Source organism: Bubalus bubalis, chromosome 16 (genome assembly GCF_019923935.1).
Source record: "Bubalus bubalis isolate 160015118507 breed Murrah chromosome 16, NDDB_SH_1, whole genome shotgun sequence".
Lineage (NCBI taxonomy): Eukaryota > Metazoa > Chordata > Mammalia > Artiodactyla > Bovidae > Bubalus > Bubalus bubalis.
Window position 1 is genome coordinate 7,974,933 of NC_059172.1, and position 24,479 is coordinate 7,999,411.

General features: G+C 41.7%; 1 protein-coding gene across 4 annotated transcripts in view; it reads right to left on the reverse strand.

The window, feature by feature from the left end:
- Positions 1–19,235, reverse strand: part of C16H11orf49 (chromosome 16 C11orf49 homolog) — a 210,775-nt gene extending 191,540 nt beyond the window's left edge. The window contains exons 1-2 of one of the 4 annotated variants that reach the window (XM_044929193.2): positions 19,066–19,191; positions 18,504–18,559 (exon numbers count right to left, since the gene is read on the reverse strand). Coding sequence is in view for 2 of the 4 variants with exons in the window: in XM_006042412.4 (XP_006042474.1) it covers positions 19,066–19,111 (46 nt within the window). In the remaining 2 variants the exon portion in view is untranslated. Of the gene's footprint in view, positions 1–18,503; positions 18,560–19,065 lie in introns of all 4 variants that reach the window. The other 3 variants (XM_006042412.4, XM_006042411.4, XM_006042413.4) reach the window with 3 other exon arrangements.
- Between the last annotated feature and the right edge of the window lie 5,244 nt (positions 19,236–24,479).

Genomic DNA, 24,479 nt, shown 5'->3' on the forward strand with positions numbered 1-24,479 from the left:
TCTCTGCTTTTCAATATATTGTCTAGGTTTGTCATAGCTTTTCTTCCAAGGAGCAAGCATCTTTTAATTTCATAGCTGCAGTCATGGTCTGCAGTGGTTTTGGAGCCCAAAAAATAAAATCTGCCACTGTTTCCAATTTTTCCCCATCTATTTGCCATAAAGTGATGGGACCAGATGCCATGATCTTAGTTTTATAATGCTGAGTTTAAGCCAGCTTTTTTACTCTCCTCTTTCACCTTCATCAAAAGGTTCTTTAGTTCCTCTCTGATTTCTGCCATTAGAGTGGTATCTACTGCATATCTGAGGTGGCTGATATTTCTCCTGGCAATCTTGATTCCAGCTTGTGATTCATGTAGCCCAGCATTTCACATGATGTACTCTGCATATAAGTTAAATAAGCAGGGTGACAATATGCAGCCTTGACCTACTCCTTTCCCAATTTTGAACCAGTCTGTTGCTCCATGTTCGGTTCTAACTGTTGCTTCTTGACCTGCATACAGTTTTCTCAGGAGGTGGGTAAGGTGGTCTTGTATTCCTGTCTCTTTAAGAGTTTTCCACAGTTTGTTGTGATCCACAGTCAAAGGTTTTTGAGTAGTCAATAAAGCAGAAGTAGATGTTTTTCTGGAATTCCCTTGTTTTTTCTATGATCCAATGGATGCTGGCAATTTGATCTCTGGTTCCTCTGACTTTTTTTTTTCCTCTGCCTTTTTTAAAATCCAGCTTATACATCTGGAAGCTCTTGGTTCACCTACTACTGAAGCATAGCTTTAAGGATTTTGAGCATTACCTTGTGAGCATGTACAAGTTGCTTTTAAATGTAATAAAATGCTTTTCCATACTAAATATAACAATAAAAGTGATATAATACTATGTTTTATAAATGTATAATTAGACATTACCCATATTTTAGGGTCAATAAATGTTATTTTGGAGGCTTCCCAGGTGATACAGTGATAAAGAATCCCCCTGCCAATGCAGGAGGCACAAGAGATGCAGGTTCAATCCCTGGGTTGGGAAGATCCCCAGGGTAGAAAATGACAACCCACTTGAGCATTCTGGCCTGGAAAATCCTGTGGACAGAGGAGCCTGGCGGGCTACAGTCCATGGGGTCACAAAGAGTCGGACACAAGTGAGCACACACATACACACAAATATTTTTTAGCTATCAAATATTTCCAAAAATTTCAAAACCATTTATAGATTTGGCACAATGCCTGTAGTGCCTAATGAATAAACATGGTCCTGAATCCCACCTCTAAAAACAAGCTTGCACCTCTGCCCTTGATCCTGGAATGTTCTCCCACCTCTTCTAAAAAAGTATTGCATCATTTAATCATCTTATTCTCTTGGATCATCCCTCTCTCTTCTACAATGGCTCCCTTTCCTTCAGCCTGTGAACATACTCAAGACTCTAAAAACTTCAAAACAACAATAAACTCTCGCCTACCCTTGCTACCACGCCCTGTCCTTTCCCAGTCCACCAAACTTCTGGAAACAAGTCTATCCTACCTATTGTCTCAAATCCCTCACCCTTCCCATTTACAGGCAAACCTGGCATCCTGCCACAGCGCTCCACTGACACGCCTCACCTAATGCCACTGACAATCCCTTTTGCAGCTCTTATCTTATTTGACCTCGTGGAGGCCGCTGATAGCACTGAACGCTCCCTCCATCTTGAAACTCACTCCTCCCCCAGTTTCTGCATCCCCACCTTTTCCTCGTCCTTCTAAATCTCTTACTCTCAGCCTAGGAAGACAAATATCTTTATTCATTGTAAAACTCTCTCTCTGGAGACAAGATTTAAGTGTCTACCATGGGTCTAACTCCCCACTCAAAAAATTTTTATTTGGCAGCAAAAGTAAGCTCCAACAGACAGCAAGCAACACAATAAAGAAGAACTAAAACTCTAACAATTACATGTGCTCCCTGAAGTGTAGAAAGGAACTATTCTGATTAGTTGGAAATGTTTACTAAGGACAGAGAAGTGATCCAAGAGAAATGACTGGAGACACAGAGTTATGAAAAAAAAAATAATAATAATAAAAAGGGAGCAATCAAGCTCAGTAGTAGTGTAAGGTAAAAGAGTGGAGAACAGGGACAACCGATAAAATACACTGTACTTGAAGAGGTAGACATAGGGAAGGAAACGCCAAACACCCACTGGAGTATCTGCGCTCCCCCTCTGAACAAGGGCAAGCGGCTACTAACCACGCACAGACCAGGCACGGTAGGTTATTGTCGGCACTCCGAATATATGTGCTCCTATGCAAAATACGTGCTCGTATTCTTCTCACACACGATGTCTGGTTGGACTTCCCAAGCTCCTCTGCAATTAGCGGTGGTCTTATGTTAAGTCCTCACCCAGGAAATGTGAGCACAAGTGATGTTTGCAGCTTCTGCCTTATTTGCTTAAAAGGTGTCTGCCCTGGACTCATTCCTTCCCCTTTTCCTTTTAGTGACAGGAAATGGCTACAATGGAGGCATCCTCAGAAACCACGGATTTCAAATGGCATGGCTACCCTGCTAGCCTGAAATCCTGCGATGGCTTTCTAGAGCAGATTTCTGCCTTCTGCATCGTGGACCTAGGTTAAGGGAGAGAGAAATAAAGTTCTCTCCTGTATAAGCCATTGCACTGGAGGGGGCGGTTGCTCAACCATCACCCTGAGATCAGTGGCACAAAATCACCTAAAGTACAGAACCTCAATACACTCACCAGCTTACTGACCTAGTAGGAAACATTAGTCTGGAGAGAGAGTTTTGAGCAACAGGGGATGTTCTTGTCATTAATCAATGACAGCTACCAGTCAGATTTAACCAACACTGATTAAGTGGCACCTAAACCACTAAATTTGGAATCAGAAGAACTAGAATCAAATCTTAGCTCCACCTACTGCTATCTACATGAACGCTGGAAATTTTACTTAAGCTCTCTGGGTCCCTGTTTCCTAACATACACCCTCATGAGTAAATGTCATAACACATCTACAGTACAAACATGTAAAATAATGACACCATGTCATCAAGAAAACGTTAAATTAGGTTCTATTATATACCAGGGAATATGGGGAATATATCATATATTTCATAGACATTTCTGTTAAAATATTAAGTTCTAATCCTTAAATCCTTATGAACTGAATAAGAAAGCAGGCCTTGAGAAATCAGACCTAAAAGCAAAGTAGCTGACAACACAGGCTCTAGAGTTAGATAAATTTCATTCAAGCTTCACCTCCACATTTACTGGCTGGATGACCTTGGGCAAGTTACATAACCTAAATTTCAGTTTCCTCATGGAAAAGTGAGGGTCAAGCTGGTACCTACCTCACAAATATAAGGACTGATTCTAGTCCTCCTGGATATGAGAATGACTCCAGCTGGCATACCAAGAACATCTGTTTGAATATATTTCCCACTTAAGACAGTATTTGGGGGGCTGGGCTTACTTAGAAGCTGGAATATTATCTCTGTATTTAAAAAGAGAGAAACATAGGCAAAACACCCTCCGACATAGACCACAGCAGGATCCTCTATGACCCACCTCCCAGAATATTGGAAATAAAAGCAAAAATAAACAAATGGGACCTAATTAAAGTTAAAAGCTTCTGCACAACAAAGGAAACTATAAGCAAGGTGAAAAGACAGCCTTCAGAACGGGAGAAAATAATAACAAACAAAGCAATGGACAAAGAATTAATCTCAAAAATATACAAGCAACTCCTGCAGCTCAATTCCAGAAAAATTAACGACCCAATCAAAAAGTGGGCCAAAGAATTGAACAGACATTTCTCCAAAGAAGACATACAGATGGCTAACAAACACATGAAAAGATGCTCAACATCACTCATTATCAGAGAAATGCAAATCAAAACCACAATGAGGTACCATTTCACGCCAGTCTGAATGGCTGCTATCCAAAAGTCTACAAGCAATAAATGCTGGAGAGGGTGTGGCGAAAAGGGAACCCTCTTACACTGTTGGTGGGAATGCAAACTGCTATAGCCACTATGGAGAACAGTGTGGAGATTCCTTAAAAAACTGGAAACAGAATTGCCATATGACCCAGCAATCCCACTGCTGGGCATACACACCAAGGAAATCAGAATTGAAAGAGACACGTGTACCCCAATGTTCATCGCAGCACTGTTTACAATAGCCAGGACATGGAAGCAACCTAGATGCCCACCAGCAGATGAATGGATAAGAAAGCTGTGGTACATATACACAATGGAGTATTACTCAGCCATTAAAAAGAATACATTTGAATCAGTTCTAATGAGGTGGATGAAACTGGAGCCTATTATACAGAGTGAAGTAAGCCAGAAAGAAAAACACCAATATAGTATACTAATGCATATATATGGAATTTAGAAAGATGGTAACAATGACCCTGTATGCGAGACAGCAAAAGAGACACAGATATATAGAACAGTCTTTTGGACTCTGTGGGAGAGGGCGAGGGTGGGATGATTTGGGAGAATGGCATTGAAACATGTATATTACCATATGTGAAATGAATCGCCAGTCCAGGTTTGATGCATGAGACAGGGTGCTCGGGGCTGGTGCACTGTGAGGACCCTGAGAGATGGGATGGGGAGGGAGGTCGGAGGGGGGTTCAGGATGGGGAACACATGTACACCCGCGGCAGATTCATGTCAATGTATGGCAAAACCAATACAATATCGTAAAGTAAAATAATTAATGAATTAATTTTAAAAAATGTACGAGAGAGAATCTCTGCTGAGGGTTTAGAGTTTAAATGAAATAGCATTTCCCATTTTGTGTCATCTAATAGAAAATGAAATCTGGGAAGTGAGGTTATCCAAACATTAGTGTACTTGGAAACAGAAGATGAAAATGACACTATTTTCAAGGGGGTCGTCTCAGGTTTTGTTGCCTAAAACCTTATGCAAATACCAACACAAATGGAAGCAGAGATGTCAGTGATAATTTTGTCATTTAAAAAATATAAAGTCTTTTCCAGTATCCCTTCTTTAACGATAACAACCAAAACAGTTTTTATTATTTGGCTTAGTTTAAGACCTTTCCAGTTAGGGAACTCAAGAGTTAGGTCCTTCAGCAACAATTATTTTCTCTTAAACTACTAAGAAATATGATAAGAAAAGTTCACAATGTAAGATAAATCAATCACTTCTTTTCCTTATAAGCTTGCTTCTTCTTTAGAAACATGAAATCAAAACCAAATATTTACTGGAAGAACAAAGGTCCAAACAGTCACTACCTATGTTCAGACAGGGCAACAAAGATTAGCAAGACTCCAAAGATTATCTGTAGGCATAACCTTGAAAAGAAAAGAGGCAGGGCCATGCTTCCTGAAGACCTAACTTATTTTCTTCCACCACCACATGGTAGAGTATGCACCATTCCCTACCATGCCAATTCTTGAAGGCAAGGCAAAAGACCGACGGAACGTGTAAGACTTTGTAAGTTAATCATGTGCTTAAATATCAGGTTTGGTGGTCTACAGACTATCAAGAAAGACAATTTTAGGTCTCATTAAATTTACTGTAAGATAACTGATATATATTAATTAATTCATACTCTCAACCCAGTCTGAGGTAGCTTTTATCATCTCCTCGTGGTGGGGAAATTTGATCAAGGAGAGTAACAATGGTATTTTCTGTTTACAAAATACCTTTCTTATAAAGAGCTGTACATGTTTATCGTCTCAATCTTCTAACATTCCAGTGAGGTAGGTGGTACTATTACCTTTTCCTTTCTCACAGGTACAATGCTAGGGCTCAAGGGGCTTAATGACTTGCTCACTTGGTAGCCTGTACTTCAGCCACTAACCAGAACACACTGCATGGGATTAACACTAGACCGTGGGCTCCAGTCTGAACTGCACATGATTCAAAAGTGTCAAGCTTCTAGTTTTCTCTACAGTCATCTTTCAATGTGTCACATTCCAAGAAAGACTGGGGTCATGCTTGTTGTTTAAGCTCATGTGCTTACTGTTCATAAAGCTCATTATCATTTCTCTAAATTGGACTATTCAAGTTTTGTCAAAATGCCTGAAGCTAAATTATTTTTTTGCTTACTGTCTGCACACTAGCATTATAAATGATGTCATCAGGAATCTGCAAAACTCTTAGACAAAGCTGCAGGGCCAGTAAAAGCAACTCACTTGGGGAAGAGTGTGTTTCTTCTTCTCCCCCTCTACCCGCGTCCTCCCCCGTCCCCCCACCTTTTTTTTTGAAGAGATGACTATGCCATGTAAGGGCTCCTTATGCAGCCCTCCACAAAGAGGCCTGAGTGGCAGCATAAGGCCCCCTCTTCTGTGCATTTCCCTCCGGGCAGAATGTGCATTTGTGTGGCTACATACACAATTATAATCTCCCCTGAAAAGCAATTCCTTCCATATGACAGGCTCAACAGTGGCCTGAGTGCTAGCCTCATGTTGCCTGTGCAGCTAACACGCTGAAATACCAGATGCGTTTAATCTCTCCTTTCTGAAAACCACTGTGATGGGACAGGAGAAGCGAAGCTGGAAAGAACTCCACACAGAGAGAAAGGGGGCCAGCCCGGGCACCCAAACTCATTCTCATGGGCTGAGCTTCTTTGTGCGTTGCCTACTTACGTGTCAGTTTCCAGGACTTTAGGGCATGAGAACCATGGAGCCGAGTGGTTCTGGCAGCCTCTCCATTTGACAAGCAAAGCCAGAGACATGCGGCCTTCTGGTACATTTCACATTCAAAAGTGTTATTGTTTTAAGCATGCCTATTTTAAAATATATAATTTTCCCATTTAGGGCACATGTTGTATGTAAGTTGGCCACAGGAGGAGTTCTGCCACATGATTAAAAAAAAAATAAAGGCAATGGCTCTTATACAGCCCTTTCCCTGCCAGATACCTCTGTTTACTGGGGGCCGGGGCGGGGGGGTGGGGGGGCTATTCCAGGTGAGAGAAGTCTGCATTTCACAAACACCTGATGTGAAGGCCAGAGCACAAACAGATTTCTGTCTGAGATTACAGAAACTGAAGCCTGTGTTTTATCACAATTACCTGTAATCTCAGGGCCAGATAATAGTATTAACAAGACCTTGGGCTACACAATAGGACAGCTGGAAAAAGGCTCTTACTCTCTCCAAAGAACAGTGCTTTCAAAAAAGCTAATTCAATGAAGAAAAAGAAAGGGCTCAGAAAGTGCCTTCTCAAACAATATTTACTTTTACTGGGTTCCTGCTAATCAAACACAACTTAGTCAAAAGCTTTTATGAAAAATACATTGGATGATTTCAGCTGTAATTACTTTGTTTAAAGAGAAGTGCTTAAGAGAAAACATAGCTAATGGGATCAGTAATTTGGTAAGTTCAGATGTGTTTGGGAAAACCCCTCCTCTCTTTGATAAATCATTAAAATTCTGCTCAGATAAATGTGTTTTGACTTGAAATTCCAATCATAGGATGAGCTATTTCCTAAGGCCCGTAGGGAAGCACCCAGCGAGTGGCTGACAAGGGTAATTCCAGGCTTAATCAAAGCATGTTACTCTGCCCAACTGAAAACGGGATCTCCAGGAGATGCCTCAAAATGGTATAAAATTTCCTTCCTTCATAAGAAACCATTTGAAAAAAGGAATTAAATCTTACTGCTGTGTAATCAAAACAAAGAAAACATGATGTCAACCAAGAAATTATATTTACTCATTTAGTAAACATGGTATATATACAAGTAATGGTGATCCCCAACGTTTGGACAGCATTCAGAGCAAAGATTTTCATCAGTTCTCCTTTGGTTGTCAATGGAAGAAGGGAAAAAACCCTAGTGTCTCTCACGCAGCAGGAATTCAGTAACTATTTTCTGAACTGGATTCCTTTCTTTCATTTGAAAAAAAAATTATTTTGCTACTTAAAGCAGTGTGCATGTGTGCTAAGTCGCTTGAGTCGTGACCGACTCTTTGCAACCCCACGGACTACAGCCCGCCAGGCTCCTCTGTCCATGGGATTCTCCAGACAAGAATACTGAAGTGGGTTGCCATGCCCTCCTCCCGGCGATCTTCCTGACCCAGGAACTGAACCCAAGTCTCTTACATCTTCTGTATTGGCAGGCAGGGTCTTACCACTAGCACCACCTGGGAAGCCCACATAAAGCACGCTGTTCATTTAACAACTGTGCACTTAACTTGGGCCAAGCACTGTGCTAGATTTTGGAGATACTGAGAGAATGAGCCTGCCCTTATGCTTACATTCTAGTAAGAAACAGACAATAACAAGATACACGAATAGATTAATAAGATAATTGTGATAAGCGCTAAGAAGGATATAAACTGGAAGATGAACCAGAGATAACTTAATGGATCATCTATCTCTTCTGAAGTCTTTTTTACTTTTTAAAACTTTGATTACCTAATCAGCTTCCTAAATTCACTTATTTAGCAAATGTGGCATTTATAACAAAAAATAGTGATCTCCAACTTTTAGACAGCATTTGGAGGGAAGATTTTAAGATTACCTGAATATATAAATGATAGGCAAAGTAAAAAATTTACGGAACTATTTTTAATCCCTAGAATAACACTGACATCACCTGTAGTCAGTTACCCAGGAGAAATAGAGGTGGGTAATGGTCAACAAACAGCATGCCTTAGAACTCACTTGCTCTCCTCCGACAGCCTCCGTCCCCCATCCCTAACCCCCTCCAACAGAAACATTGATTACATTTATTAAGTGGCTTACGGAATCCTTAGAAAGATGACTGAAGCAGAGTCTAGGCTGAACTTCCAGGAACAACTCCCAGAGGCACAGCCCAGAACCAGGCCGCCTAGGGAGCTGCTGCCCCTGTGATGGCGATTTCTTGTTTCGCTTTTGGACGAATCCTGATAAGCAAACTTACTTTTGTTTGAATATGATTCGTGAACCTTCCAAATCCAACCCCATGCTAGTGCCAATCCAACCCATTGCTGTTTACAATATGTCAACAGAAATGCTCATGGGACTTTAGAATGCTCGGGTTGTTGCAGGAAGGAAAATAAATAAATATTATAGATGTTAAATGCTGACTTCCTAAGTCTCTGGATACTATTCATAGGTTTACAATATATGAAGCTGGTCACTTAAAAACAGTAAGGCACATGTCCACAAAATCATCTCTTTCCTTTCTTCTTCCCCCTTTCCCCTTCCTTTCTTCTCTTCCTAATTCTTCCTTCCTTCCATTCTTTCTTTCTTGTTCCCTGAATAGCTTCTCTATATAAAGCAAAGCATGAATATAATGTGCCACTCCCTGGAGGAAACTTACGCCATACATGGGAGATGGGATCTAAGTGCTGTAACAGACTGAGTGAACTGTATGTAGGCAGGTGTCTCGGCTCTTTTCCCAGTTTCAGTTCAGTTCAGTCGCTCAGTCGTGTCCGAGTCTTTGAGACCCCATGGACTGCAGCACGCCAGGCTTACCTGTCCTTCACCAACTCCCAGAGCTTGCTCAAACTCATGTCCATCGAGTCAGTGATGGCATTCAACCATCCCTTTCTCCTCCTGCCCTCAATTTTTCCCAGTCGGCACTTATTACACAGTTACTTTGTGTTAGTCACTTATGAATATTATGTTCATGATTATGTGAACATATGCATTATTGTTTCTAAGTGACCAGCTTTATTATTATAAACCTAGTTTCCAAAGATTTAGGGAATCAGTGTAACATCTATAGTATTTATTCCTTTTCTTTCTGCAACAACCCGAGCTCTCTAAAATCCTATGAGTATTTCTTCTGACTTACTATAAATGGCAATGTTTCCTAGCATGAGGCTGGGTTTGGGAGATTGGAAAGACTGATGTTGAAGCTGAAACTCCAATACTTTGGACACCTCATGTGAAGAGCTGACTCATTTGAAAAGACTCTGATGCTGGGAAAGATTGAGGGCAGGAGGAGAAGGGGACGACAGAGGATGAGATGGCTGGATGGCATCACCGACTCGATGGACATGGGTTTGGGTGGACTCCGGGAGTTGGTGATGGACAGGGAGGCCTGGCGTGCTGTGGTTCATGGGGTCGCCAAGAGTCAGACACGACTGAGCGACTGAACTGAACTGATTATATTCCAACAAAATTACGTTTGCTTATCAAGACTCATCCAAAAGCAAAAAGAGAAACTATGTCTGGCAATAAGACAAGTTGATATCAGCAAATGCAAAAAAAAAAAAAACAAACCCCAAAAACCAAGATTAGTAACACTTAAGAATCTTCAACATAGAAACAGTCATATGTCAGAACCTCTGCCAAGGCTTGAAGAAATCTTAACCTCATGACTGAAAGGGAGTGTATCAGTGACTGTTGGAGGCTGTCTTAGTCCAGGGACTCTGAGAAGCAGACAAGAAGACAGGATCAGACATGCAAGAGATTTAGGGGATGAAAAGCCCATGAGGGAAAGTGCGGAGGGAGCTGGAAGAGACTCGGAGAGGTGACAGACGCACTGCAGGGCTGACCCGCGTAGAGAAGAGAATGGGGGTATTCGGCTGCGGTGCGGTGGGAGTCCTCAAGCCGAAGTCACCATCAGAGGAGTCACACTTCTCATAAAAGTGGGTCTGCCCGCCTCACCCAGTCATCTGTTGGGAGCAGCCTGCGGGAAGTGTGACCTCAGTGTGAACAAGGTGTTGGATTGAGAGCTGGAGTTAATTATCTTCCCCTCCCACACTAGGAGATCTGAGAGGCAGTTTCATGGGTACCACAGATGTATTGTGCGAGCTAGATTGCTTCAGTCGTGTCCGGCTCCGTGACCCATTGCCACAGATGTATTACATGTTTTTATTAAAAAACAGGAATAATAATAGCAGCTTATATCTACTGAGCACCTACCTAGATGCTCTATAGGAAAAGATATCTTACTCATCTTTGTATATCCTCTTTTCACAATGTATCAGCCAGGTGTTGCTCTAAAAGCTTATATGCATGAGGTAAGTAGTATTATTATCTATATTTTGCAGATTAGGCATCTGAGGCACAGAGAGGTTGAGTAACTTCCTCAAGGTCACACAGCTGCACAAAGTTCATAGATTACAGTCACGCAAGCTCCCCTAAACGGTCTATTTTTAGTCGTAATCTTCCTTCCTGCCTGCCTTTGAGAGATGAGTCCAGTGGAAGAAGCAACTGGAATTTTACTATTCTTTGATCCATCCTGATTCCTAGGACGCCCCCTCCTGGCAGAAATGTTAAATTAAGCCCTTGGAGTCATCTGAACTGACTCCAGAATCCATGCAACCATGAAGCCTCATTTTTGGAGTTGTTCAAGGTATTTGTAGCATAGAGTTAAACAATGCAGACTCTGAAATTAGACTGCTGGATTAGAATCCTGCCTCCAGGACTCACTAACTATTTATTTAATGCCTTGGTGCTGCAGTTTCCTCATCTATGAAATACAGACAAAAACTGAAACTATCTTCATGTGCATTAATATGTAAAGTATATAGAATGTCACCTGGTACATACTAAGTACTTAATAAGTCAGTTATTGTTGTAGCTGCTCACACTTGGGGGACTCTAAGGTCAGATTATTCATGTTGCATGGATGGCTCAGGTGGTAAAGAGTTTGCCCATAATGCAGGAGACCAGGGTTCAATCCCTGGGTGGGGAAGAGCCCCTGGAGAAAGAAATGGAAACCCATTCCAGTATTCTTGCCTGGAGAATCCCATGGACAGAGGCGCCTCGTGGGCTACAGTCCATGGGGTTGCAAAGAGTTGGACACAACTGAGCAATAACACTTTCACTTTTATGTAACACTCAGGTATGTATAAGGTGTCTGTATTGTGAAAGGCAGATATACAAGGATGAGTAAGATACAATTTCTGTTCTCAGGACACTTATTTGCAACTAATGAACTGTTTAAGAGCTCCAGTCTTAAAAGGGAAGCAAGGATCACACCCTTTACAGGCAGCAGCTATTTTGGTTTGTTTATTTTTATCTCTGAGTTTGAACTGTGGTGTTGGAGAAGACTCTTGAGAGTCCCTTGGACTGCAAGGAGATCAAACCAGTCTATCCTAAAGGAGATCAGTCCTGGGTGTTCATTGGAAGGACTGATGTTGATGCTGAAACTCCAATACTTTGGCCACCTCATGCGAAGAGATGACTCATTTGAAAAGATGCTGATGCTGGGAAAGATTGAAGGCAGGAGGAGAAGGAGACGACAGAGGATGAGATGGTTGGATGGCATCACCGACTCAATGGACGTGAGTTTGGGTAAAGTCTCGGAGTTGGTGATGGACAGGGAGGCCTGGCATGCTACAGTCCATGGGGTCACAAAGAATCACGATTGAGCAACTGAACTGAACTGAACTGAACTGAAGAGAGGGAAAAACAGGCATGGAATTCCATAAACCTGGATCTGAATCTGCATCACCACCTGTGTGCATCACCACCTATGTGACTTTGTACAAATCAATTAGCCTCTCTAAGACTCAGTTTTCTTATTTGTAAAATGAGATTTTAATAACTACTAAATAGGACTAATAATTATTGTTGTTCAGTTGCTAATTTGTGTTCAACTTTTTGTGACCCCACGGACTATAGCACACAAAGCTTCCCTGTCCTTCACAATCTCCTTGAGTTTGTTCAAACTCATGTCCGTTAAGTTGGTGATGCCATCCAACCATCTCATCCTCTGTCACCCACTTCTCCTCCTGCCCTCAATCTTTCTCAGCTTCAGGGTCTTTCCCAATGAGTCGGCTCTTCGCATCAGGTGCCAAAGTACTGGAACTTCAGCTTCATTATCAGTCCTTCCAATGAATATTCAGAGTTGATTTCCTTTAGGATTGACTGGTTTGATCTCCTTGCAGTCCAAGGGACTCTCAAGAGTCTTCTCCAGCACCACAATTTGAAAGAATCAGTTCTTCAGCGCTCAGCCTTCTTTATAGTCCAACTCTCACATCTATACATGACTACTGGAAAAATAATAGCTTTGACTACACGGACCTTTGTCAGCAAAGTGATGTCTCTGTTTTTTAATATGCTATCTAGATTTGTCATAGCTTTTCTTCCAAGAAGCGACGGTCTTTTAATTTCATGACTGCAGTTACCATCTGCAGTGATTTTGGAGCCCAAGGATATAAAATCTGCCACTGTTTCCACTTTTTCCCCATCAATTTGCCATAAAGTGATGGGACCAGATGCTACATTCTTAGCTTTTTGAATGCTGAGTTTTAAGCCAGATTCTCACTCTCCTCTTTCACCCTCATCAAGAGGCTCTTTGTTCCTCTTTACTTTCTGCCCTCGAGCAGGGCATGGCAACCTGCTCCAGTATTCTTGCTTGGAGAATCTCCATGGACAGAGGAACCTGGTTGCAAAGGGCAACACAATTGAGCAACTAAGCACACACACACACACACACACACACACACACACACCTGCATGTCTGAGGTTGTTGTTACTTCTCCCAGCAATCTTGATTCCAGCTTGTGATTCATCCAGCCTGGCATTTTGCACGATGTACTCTGCATATAAGTTAAATAAGCAGTGTAACAATATACAACCTTGAAGTCCTCCTTTCCCATTTTTGAACTGGTCTGTTGTTCCATGTCCGTTTCTAACTGTTGTTTCTTAACCTGCATACAGATTTCTCAGAAGGCGGGTAAGGTGGTCTGGTATTCCTATCTCTTTAAGAATGTCCCACAGTTGGTTGTGATCCACACAGTCAAAGGCTTTGGAGTAGTCAATGAAGCAAAAGTAGATATTTAGCTGGAATTCCCTTGCTTTTTTTCTATGATCCAGCAGATGTTGACAATTTGACCTCTGGTTCCTCTGCCTTTTCTAAATCCAGCTTGTACATCTGGAAATTCTTGGTTCATGGACCGTTGAAGCCTAGCTTAAAGGATTTTGAGCATGACCTTGCTAGCATGTGAAATGAGCACATTTGTATGGTAGTCTGAACATTCTTTGGCATTGCCTTTCTTTGGGATTGGAATGAAAACTGACCTTTTCCAGTACTGTGGCCACTGCTGGAGTTTTCCAAATTTGCTGGCATGTTGAGTGCAACACTTTCACAGCATCATCTTTTAGGATTTAAAATAACTCAGCTAGAATTCCATCACTTCCACTAGCTTTGTTTGTAGTAATGCTTCCTAAGGTCCACTTGACTTCACACTCCAGAATGTCTGGCTCTAGATGAGTGACCACACCATGGTGGTTATCTGGGTCATTAAGGCCTTTTTTGCATAGTTCTGTGTATTTTTGACATCTCTTCTTAATCTCTTCAGTTTCTGTTAGGTCCTTGCCATTTCCTCCTCCTTTATTGTTCCTATCTTTGCATGAAATGTTCCTTTGGTATCTCCAATTTTCTTGAAGAGATTTCTAGTCTTTCCCATTTTATTGTTTTCCTCTATTTCTTCGCACTGTTCACTTAAGAAGGTTTTCTTATCTCTCCTTGCTCTTCTCTGGAACTCTGCATTCAGTTGGGTATATCCTTCCCTTTCTCCTTTACCTAATAATACCTTGTATGACGGTTGTGAAGATGAAACGAGTTAAGGCACAGTGTTAAGCATAAATGAAGTGTTCAAAAACTATAGCTTCAAAATAACTGTGGGGGTTGGGGATGGGAGAGAGGGTCAAGAGGGAGGGGATATATGTATACTTACAGCTGATTCACGTAGTTGTACGCAGAAACCAATGAGACATTGTAAAGCAATTATCTTCCAATTAAAAAAAACAAAAAAACTATTCAGGGACTTCCCTGACAGTCCAGTGGTTCAGACTTCACCTTCCAATGTGGGGGGGTGTGGGTTCAATCCCTAGTTGGGGAGCCAAGATCCCACAGGTCTCATAGCCAAAAAACCAACACATAAAACAGAAGCAATATTGTAACAAACTCAAAAAAGAAAAAAAAAAGATCCACACTAAGAAAAAAAAAACTATCCAATTTATTATGATTCCTCTATAAGTACAGCCTGCAAAGGAGAAAGACCACCCGATTCCCTGGAGTTACCTATCATGCTGATCCACTACCAACCTAGTGAGAACAAACACTTTCCATAGAAACAGAAGTGGTAAATAGGAACATGAGTGAAAGCAAGCACCTCCCCAGTCTAGGTGGGGTAAGATGATAAACTTCACACCCTCTTGCTTATACTCACGTCAGCATGTAGGGAGTGTGTTTTGCAAACCTGGGACCAGAACAGGCCGCCCTTCGGCTCTAGAGAACTCTCCCCACCCAACCAGATACACAGACACACCTCAGCCTCTGGCAGAAGCTTCCAATAAGTAGCTTTCATGAAGCTGGAACTCTTTCAAGGGCTCTATATTTATTTCATCTCTTTTCCAGATTCTCCTCTCTCTATTTATGCCTGGGCATTAACACAGTTTCTATCACTCTATTCTGATGACTGCAGGCATGAACATCACAGAGCTGATTCTGTAATGATGATCTTAAGATACTAAAGCCATTCCAGGCCATGATTACAGGTTCCAAATCCACCAAGTCAGCAGGGAACAGATCAGTTTACCCAACATGATGAAAGATTCTTTTCTTCACTAGTAGTGAAAAAGGCAAATAGAAGCCCTGGCTAACAGGTAGAAAGGAAAACCTATAGATATTCACTGCATAGGTATCCCTGTAATTTGTACATAATACTAAAAAGAGGTCTCCATTTACACTTACCAAGGGATATTGAACTTTCACTTTTCCCATGCACTGAATACCTAGAGCTTTCCCGTCTCCCCAATTTTCTTTTTTCTGTATGCATTTTCTTGTCTAGTTCTACACACGTGACTTTATAATTTGTAAAAAAAAAAAAAAAAAAGAAGAAGAAGAAGAAAAGGAGAAGAGCCAAATCAAGTCAAACAAAACCTCCACAAGTATTTAAATTTTCAAACCAGAAAATATTTCATTAAATTAATCTATAAGGGACGATTTTCAGTGGTTGTTAAATGGAGGGTGAATGCTTCAAAACAGCAACAGCATGCCTCTAAAAGAGACCAAACTGAAATGGGCAGGGTTGCTCTCAACTAAAGACAAATGCATTTCAGCAGAGTTGTATGGTTTGAGCAACCGTGAGGAAGGCAGTGAGTAGTATGACCCTGCTTAGGGCAATATGAATGTCCAGGCAGTGACTGGGACATGGAGTTAAGACACTTAAATATGCAACAGAACCTGAAAGAGCTTCAATAATCCAGGGTTCAATAATTAGGTAAGTGGCTGGATGCTGAAGTTTTTTCGGCCAATCTGAAACTTTGATTCTGTTTATAAATTCATTATCAATAATGCCATTGGCTTAGTCTCTCTGAAAAAAAAAAAGCCACTTATGGAGGGACCATCAACTTCTACTCACCAAAGAACCAGTAATATTAAATATGTCAAGCCTTTGAGGCATATAATTTACATATGTCAAGACTTTGAGACAAATATCCAAGGAACTGAACAAAGGACTAGGCTTTTCAAATATTTCATAGACTTATTAGTACCAAGTAAGTAAGATAAAAAACATAAAATTCTTAACAAGAGTCTAGGCATTGCTAGACATTATTATTCATTGGATGCAAAATAATCTGTGATTTAATTATGTTCTTTAGGTATATATGAGTGAGTGAAATCGCTCAGTTGTGTCCAACTCTTTGAGATCCCATGGCCATAGCCCTCCAGGCTCCTCTGTCCGTGGAATTTTCTGGGCAAGAATACTGGAGTGGGTTACCATTTCCTTCTCCAATTAGGAGAATTAGGTATGTATACTCCTTTCAAATGCCACATATACCCCTTAACCTTGGTGACAAGAGTCCTAACTTCATAAGAGAAACGCATATCAAATCTACCCTGGGACTGTCTGTCACTAACCAGTTGAAAATATCTGATGGTTTGAGTTTGATATATTTTGTTGGAAAGACCATAGGGAAACAGGGATTCTCCTACATTGCTAACAGCAGTGTAAAATAGTCCAACCCCTGCGAAACATGACTTAGCAATGTCTATCAATATTTAAAATGCATGTATCTCTGACCCACCAATTTTACTTCGTGGTTTTATCTTTGCAGATATACTAGTAATGACACAAAATTACAGGTTATTCAGTGGGGCATTTTCAGTAATGGCCTTCTCTGGTTAGACAGAGTGGTTCAGATGGTAAAGAATCTGCCTGCAGTGCGGGAGACCTGGGTTTGATCCATGGGTTGGGAAGATCTCCTGGCTACCCACTACAGTATTCTTGCCTGGAGAATTCCAAGGACAGAGGAGCCTGGCTGGCTACAGTCCACAGGGTCGCGAATGGACATGACTGAGCGACCAACACACACATTTTCAGTAACAGCAAAAGGCTAAAAACAACATGTGTACCAACTGAGAACTGGTCAAATAAATTATTTCAATACTATGTGGCTAAAAAATTTTTTAGAAGAATGAGAAAGCTCTCACTGATACAGAAATCACTATGAGATATACAGAAAGAAAAAAATACATTATCTCTTATATACATAATAAACTAAACTCTGGAAGGACACCAGGAAACCAGTTAACAGTGGTTACTAGTAGTGGGCTGAGGACAGATGAAAACTGGCAGATGAGGGGAAAAGGGCTGGAAGAGACTTTTCCTTACAAACTTCTTTATATTTTTTAATCTAGTTTCCATATGACAAATTCAGAAATTTAAACTGGAATTGTTTTTCATTTAAAAAAATGTGTATAGTATCGATATATCCATATAATTGAATATCTCTCAGTGATAAAAAGAAATGAGCTATCAAGCCCGGAAAAGATGTGGAGGGACCTAAAATGCATTATTGCTTAGTGAAAAAAGCCAGTCTGAAAAGGTTATATACTCTGTGACTCCACTGTATGATATTCTGAATAAGCAAGACTTTAGAGAAAGTAAAAAGGTCAATGGTTGCCCATGGTTGGGGGACAGGGGAAAGGATGAATAGACAGGGGGTGGAACTACTCTGCACAGTACTATAATGGTGGACGCCTGACACTATGCATTTGTCAAAACCCAGAAAACTGTACTGACACAGACTGACCCTAAGGCAAACTGTGGATCTTAGTTAATAATAACGTATCAATATTGGTCCATCAACTGTAAAAAGTGTACTATACTAAGAGATGTCAGATATTAATAACAGGAAACTGACTGGGAGTACATGGGAACACTACAATATTTGCTTAATTTCCTGTAAACTTAAAATTTCTTTAAAAGTAAAGTCTATTAATGTTTTAAAGGGCTTCCTTGGTGGCTCAGTGGTAAACAATCCACCTGCCAATGGAGGAGACGTGGGTTCGATCTCTGGGTCTGGAAGATCCCCGGGCAAGGAAATGGCAACCCACTCCAGTATTCTTGCCTGGGAAACCCCCATGGACAGAGAAGCCTGGCCAGCTTCAGTCCATGGGGTTGCAAGAGAGTTGGACATGACTTAGCGACTAAACAACGTTTTAAAACACGTGTCCTTACACGTATGCATATACCTACACACACTCTTTTTTCATCCACCCTGAAGGTGCTAAGTGTGCATAACGTATTACAGCCGCAGCCCTACTGATGAAGAACTCAAGCTCAGGAGTGGGCAAATTAGGTTCTGATCAGGCCATACCATTTCCTAGCGGTGTGGCTTTGTGTAAGTTATCTCTTCAGCCTCAGTTTCTCCGTCTGCAAAATGGAAGGAAAACAGTTTCCTCCTAGGGCTGTTACGAAGATTCAATAAGGAATGCATGTAAAATGCTCAGCATAGCGCCTAATGTAAAAGAAACACTCGAAAGTGTAGTTGCGCCGCCGTGACGGTTATATGACGGCTCACGGAATGACTGATGTGGCGCTTCAAGGTTCTAAGGTTACCCCACTAGCAGCATATCATAACATCCCAAAGCCCCCCACCCCCGCCAATTCTCAAGTCCAACCTAGACCACTGTGAGCACAACCCACACAGCCTGAGCTCCAGCGGGTACACTTCAGCATTCTTTAGTCCCCAGATGTTGTTTTCTTCTTCGCTGGGCCTTACACCTTCAGGCCCCTGGATCAGCGCCCCCCCCCCCCCCACGCCCCTCCCTAGCCCACCCGACCCATTCACACTCAGATCCCGCCCCATCCTCCTCCCCAGACCCTGGCCTAATGCGTTGGCATTTCTTTCCTTCCCCAAAGCTGAAGGAAGCGCCTACCCAGATACTCGTAGTCCGGTAGGGCTAGGCGCTCCGGACTCAGCATCCTTTGATCAGGGTGGCTTCAGAGCTCCAGCTCCTCGGCTTCCGGAACCCAGGTCTCCCGGCTCTCTCGGTTGCCATGGCACCCAAACGGCGGGAGAGGCAGGAGACGGAGGGGGTGTCACGCAAACAGTTTCCGTATCGCAACTCCAAGCTGGCCGTACCAGTTCCGGGAGCAGTCGCCTCGCGGCGGTCTTAGTTTCTTTGGACTCCCTTTCTTGAGGCGATGGTTTTAGAGGAATTTGAGGCGGAGAGTTCCTCTGAAACCATCATATTTCCCGGTGTGGAAAACTTATTGCCAGCCCTCCATATACCCTCAATTTCTGAATTTCATGACTCTTCCTGCTTTATACAACTGTTATCATAATAGTAGCCTTGATGGTTTAGTCGCTAAGTTGTGTCCTACTCTCGTAGACTGTAGCCCATGTGACTCCTCTGTCCATGGAATTCTCCAGGCAAGAATACTGGAGTGGGTTGCCATTCTCTCCTCCAGGGGATCTTCCGGACCCAGGGATTGAACTCAAGTCTCCTGCATTGCCGGCAGTGTCCTACATAGCAGGCAGATTCTTGACCAACTGACCCACCAGGGAAGCCCCACAATAGTAGCTCCCACCTCTAAATCCCCATAAACATTTAATATCCCATCATCTTTTTTTTTTTTTTTTTTGGTGGCTTCCCTGGTGGCTCAGACTGTGAAGCCTCTGTCTGCAGTGCAGGAGACCCGGGTTCCAGGGGTCTGGAAGACCCCCTGGAAAAGGCAATGGCACCCCACTCCAGTACTCTTGCCTGGAAAATCCCATGGATGGAGGAACCTGGTAGGTATAGTCCATGGGGTCACAAAGAGTCGGACACGACTGAGTGACTTCACTTTCTTTCTATTTTTATCTGATTATTTACCATCTTAAATTATTACAAAGTGCTTTCACATGCCCATATCTCAGCTGCTCCTTGAGGTCAGAGATGTCTTTGCTTGTGACAAGACTGGGCATCCAGAAGGTGCTCATTAAGTCCTCTATGACTTCATGGACATTTCGTCTCAAATTCCTCTTTATCTTTATAGCCCCTCCTTCTACTTCTGTCTCTTACTATTTGATATCCTTCCCAAATGTCTTTTTTTTTTTCCCCTAAAAGACACTCCACGTCTTGGGGGAGTGGGATGCACAAACAAGGACACCTATTGGATTTCCCCCCTCATATTCCTAATTGCTCACTTTTCCTTTAAGAAGGTAGAGAACTCCTTGGTTTTCAAGTTTCCAGATATTCACATACAGTATTTGTCTTTCAGCCTCTCTCCACACCCAACAAGGGGTTAGTATTGTACAGTACTTGTCACGGTTCTAACGCAGTAGAAAAAGCGACTCTGTCCTCACATTTTTAGCTAGCTCTCCCCCACACAAGGTGAGGTTTTGCGGACAGAAAGAAAACAAAAATCATTTTTTCAAAGGAATGACTGGGAAACCAGTAGACCACCTACACTGGGAGGAAGAGGAAAGAGGAGGCTCTCTTTGTGTTCTGAGTGGGTCTATTCTTAGCCTCCTCCAGCAGAAGCTTCAAACCTCCTAATTCTCCCTTTCCCTTAAAATTGTGTATGTCTCATTTCTAGGCTCCTGTGAGTCACTCTGAGTTTAGATGTGGTAAGGATAAACGGCCAAAGCCAAACTCAGGACAGCATTTATTATCTTGAGGTAATAAATTTGCTAATTTGGTATTTGATGTGAAGTTCTGCAAATTTGATTTGAAAAATTTTGCCTTCTTCCTCCACCCTTGCCTCCCACTGCCCTGCCCCATCCCCCATGCACCTTGAGGGTATGGGAGTTTCATAACTTTAACACCTGTGGCTTTTTACTGTATTATTAATTAAGTAATAGGATGGTAATTATTAAGGATTGCAATTTCATTTTATTTCCAAGCAACCTGAAGCTATTCACAGGTCATTTCATTTGTGCTCATAAAAACTTGCTAAAGCAGTGCTCCCTTTTCTAAGTAGGGAAACCGAGGACCGTGTCAGGAAAATGACTTGTCTAGCATCATCCAGCCAGTCAGTGGGAGAGCTGGAACTGTATCGCAGCGATCTCAACCTCCAGGATAGTGGTCTGACCACTAAACCACATAGCCTCTTTTTTTAGGGTTTGTTGGCTTGACGTTTATTTATTTATTTTCCCCTTGGCTCTTCCCTGCCAGCAAATGTGAGCTCTCAGATAAAAGAAGAGAATTTTGAGTTCAGGCTGAACATTTGACATCACCTCATTTGTGGGGCATTATCCTGGGATTTGGAGGGTGCTGCTCTTGGGGTCTGTGTGGTGGAGCTGGGAACCAGCCCCAAGAATATAGCTTTGTTTGGGCATTAACCCATTTGCGGTTATAATAATGATAAGTTTCAGCACCAGTGGCGCCCGACTGTTAATGACTCAAAGAAAGCTAAATAAGAACAAGATGTCATCTCTGGAGCAATTTGTAGGTTTTTCCTACAGCTCCATCCCTTCCATAAAAATCCTAAGGGCCCTTATATTTAAAGTCGGTCTTCCACTCTTAATGTCCTAAACAGTCCATTGAGGCGGAAGACTTAGAAAAGGGCAGGTGGTCGCTAGGCTAAGCCTTCAAGAAAGTTTGAGGTTGCACAGAAATAGCAGGTAGCCTTTAAATGGTGGTGGAAGTACTGCTTACATTTTTTCTCTTTATACTTTTCTTTATCCTTAAAATGATCTATAATAGGCATACGAACAACCTGAAAACGAACAATAACTGAGTGGCTTGAAAATCTTTAAAATGTTTTTAAGAAGAAGTGATAACCCTTCATAGAGAGTTTGTTTTTCCCCAAAAGTGGCCATTACTTTTAGATTTCTTTTTTTGCTGTACATCACATGAATATGTTTTGGCAACCCATCAGTGGCAAAGGAAGTTTTCTAGTGAAACCTTTACAACATCGGATCTTAAGAAAAGGAGAAATACACAAGAATTGTTCGAGTCAAGTGTATTTCTGTGAACCTATTGAATGTTAAAAAAAAAAAAGAAAAACATCTCAGCCTTCAATTAGATGGACTTTTCAGGTTCTTCAATTATCATTACATACTTCTGAAATTTTTACCCAAACAAATAATCATCAAGGTAAACCAATAAATCAGAAATCAACTCCACAATCCTGAATATAAGCAAGTGATATGAAATTGATCAAAACATGGAGAGGGCTTGAGATGTGCCAGTCAGCACTGCAGCGTAAAGAATGGAAACATCAAACTCAATGGAAAAAACGCCCGTGAGAGAGGGTATGTTGAGACATCAATCTATCAGATTATAATTTCTAATTATAAAGAGAAAATGAACAGCCATCTCTGGCTCTGCAGAGGATCTGTGGAGAGATGGATAGGGAAGAAAATCCTCCTTGGAACTGAAAACCACAGAAAAGCAAACATAAACGTACCAAATAGTTTTAAACCTCAAGGAAACAATAGAAAGAAAAAAATGCAGTCTGAGTTATTGCTACAAAACAGGTTCAAGAAACTAGGACAAGCTTTTATCAGCTCATCCAGCAGAAAGATGCTAAAGGCGAAGCAGCTCCTAAGAAATGCAGGTCATGAAATTCATGCTGAGCTACAAGGCTCTTGTTCAAAGACTTATCTTCCATAAGAGAAAAGCAGAAACTAAGTGTGGTGCCACTGCATGAGATTTACATGTTTACTTTAAAATATTATTCACAGACAAATCATTTTAGACTGCCCCAGATCAGCAGACCAGAACTTTGGGAGAACTTGCAAAGAATGGTCACAAATTCTTGGTCAGTTAAAGAAAACTAATGCATCGCAAGAAAGTGGTTTAGAGGACACGGCTTAACTTGAACTGGAGCCCAAAGACAATTACAGACTCGTACCTTCTTGTTATTTTATATTTTCTGTGCTGCAAAAAGAGTTGGAAATTATACTTTCATGTAATTTAAAAGAAACGAAGATTTTTTTTGACCCTTCTTGGTAGCCCACAAAAATTAGCCGTGCCTTCCTCTGTCCTGAAGTACGCACCTGGATAAATATTTATGTCATTTTCACTAAGGGAATAGTAGGACAGTGTTACTCATTTAATAAATTATGTAAAATGGAAAAATTCCTTGAAATCCAAACTAGCAAGTTTCACTCAAGAAAAAACAGATGACCTGAACACCTGTCTATTTATAAAGAAATGCAATTTTTAGTTAAAAATCTTCCCACAAAGAGAGCTCCAATTTTCCAAAATGTGATTTTGTATTTTTTAAACATTTAAGTTTATGAACTAAAATAGAAAACATTATCTAATTTCCCTTTGGAATTCTTCTTTGTCCCATGGTTTATATAAAAATGTATTATTCAGGATTTCCATACACCAGAGGGTTTTCCAGAGGTGTTTCTGTTTTGTTTAATTTTTTGTTTCTTTGTGCAATCTGTGGGATCTTAGTTCCCCAGTTCAGTTCAGTTCAGTTCAGTCACTCAGTCGTTTCTGACTCTTTGCGACCCCATGAATCGCAGCACGCCAGGCCTCCCTGTCCATCGCCAACTCCCGGAGTTTACCCAAACTCATGTCCATCGAGTCGGTGATGCCATCCAGCCATCTCATCCTCTGCCGTCCCCTTCTCCTCCTGCCCCCAATCCCTCCCAGCATCAGAGTCTTTTCCAATGAGTCAACTCTTCGCATGAGGTGGCCAAAGTATTGGAGTTTCAGCTTTAGCATCAGTCCTTCCAATGAACACCCAGGATTGATCTCCTTTAGAATGGACTGGTTGGATCTCCTTGCAGTCCAAGGGACTCTCAAGAGTCTTCTCCAACACCACAGTTCAAAAGCATCAATTCTTTGGCAGTCAGCTTTCTTGACTTCCCTGTTGGCTCAGACGGTTAAGCATCTGTCTACAATGTGGGAGACCCGGGTTCGATCCCTGGGTTGGGAAGTTCCCTGGAGAAGGAAATGGCAATCCTCTCCAGTACTATTGCCTGGAAAATCCCATGAACAGAGGAGCCTGGTAGGCTACAGTCCATGGGGTCGCAAAGAGTCGGACACGACTGAGCAATTTTCACTTCACTTTCTTCACAGTCCAACTTTCACAACCATACATGACTACTGGAAAAACCATAGCCTTGACTAGATGGACCTTTGTTGGCAAAGTAATGTCTCTGCTTTTGAATATGCTATCTAGGTTGGTCATAACTTTCCTTCCAAGGAGTAAGTGTCTTTTAATTTCATGGCTGCAATCACCATTTGCAGTGATTTTGGAGCCCCCCAAAATAAAGTCTCTCACTGTTTCCACTGTTTCCCCATCTATTTCGCATGAAGTGATGGGACCAGATGCCATGATCTTAGTTTTCTGAATGTTGAGCTTTAAGCCAACTTTTTCACTCTCCTCTTTCACTTTCATC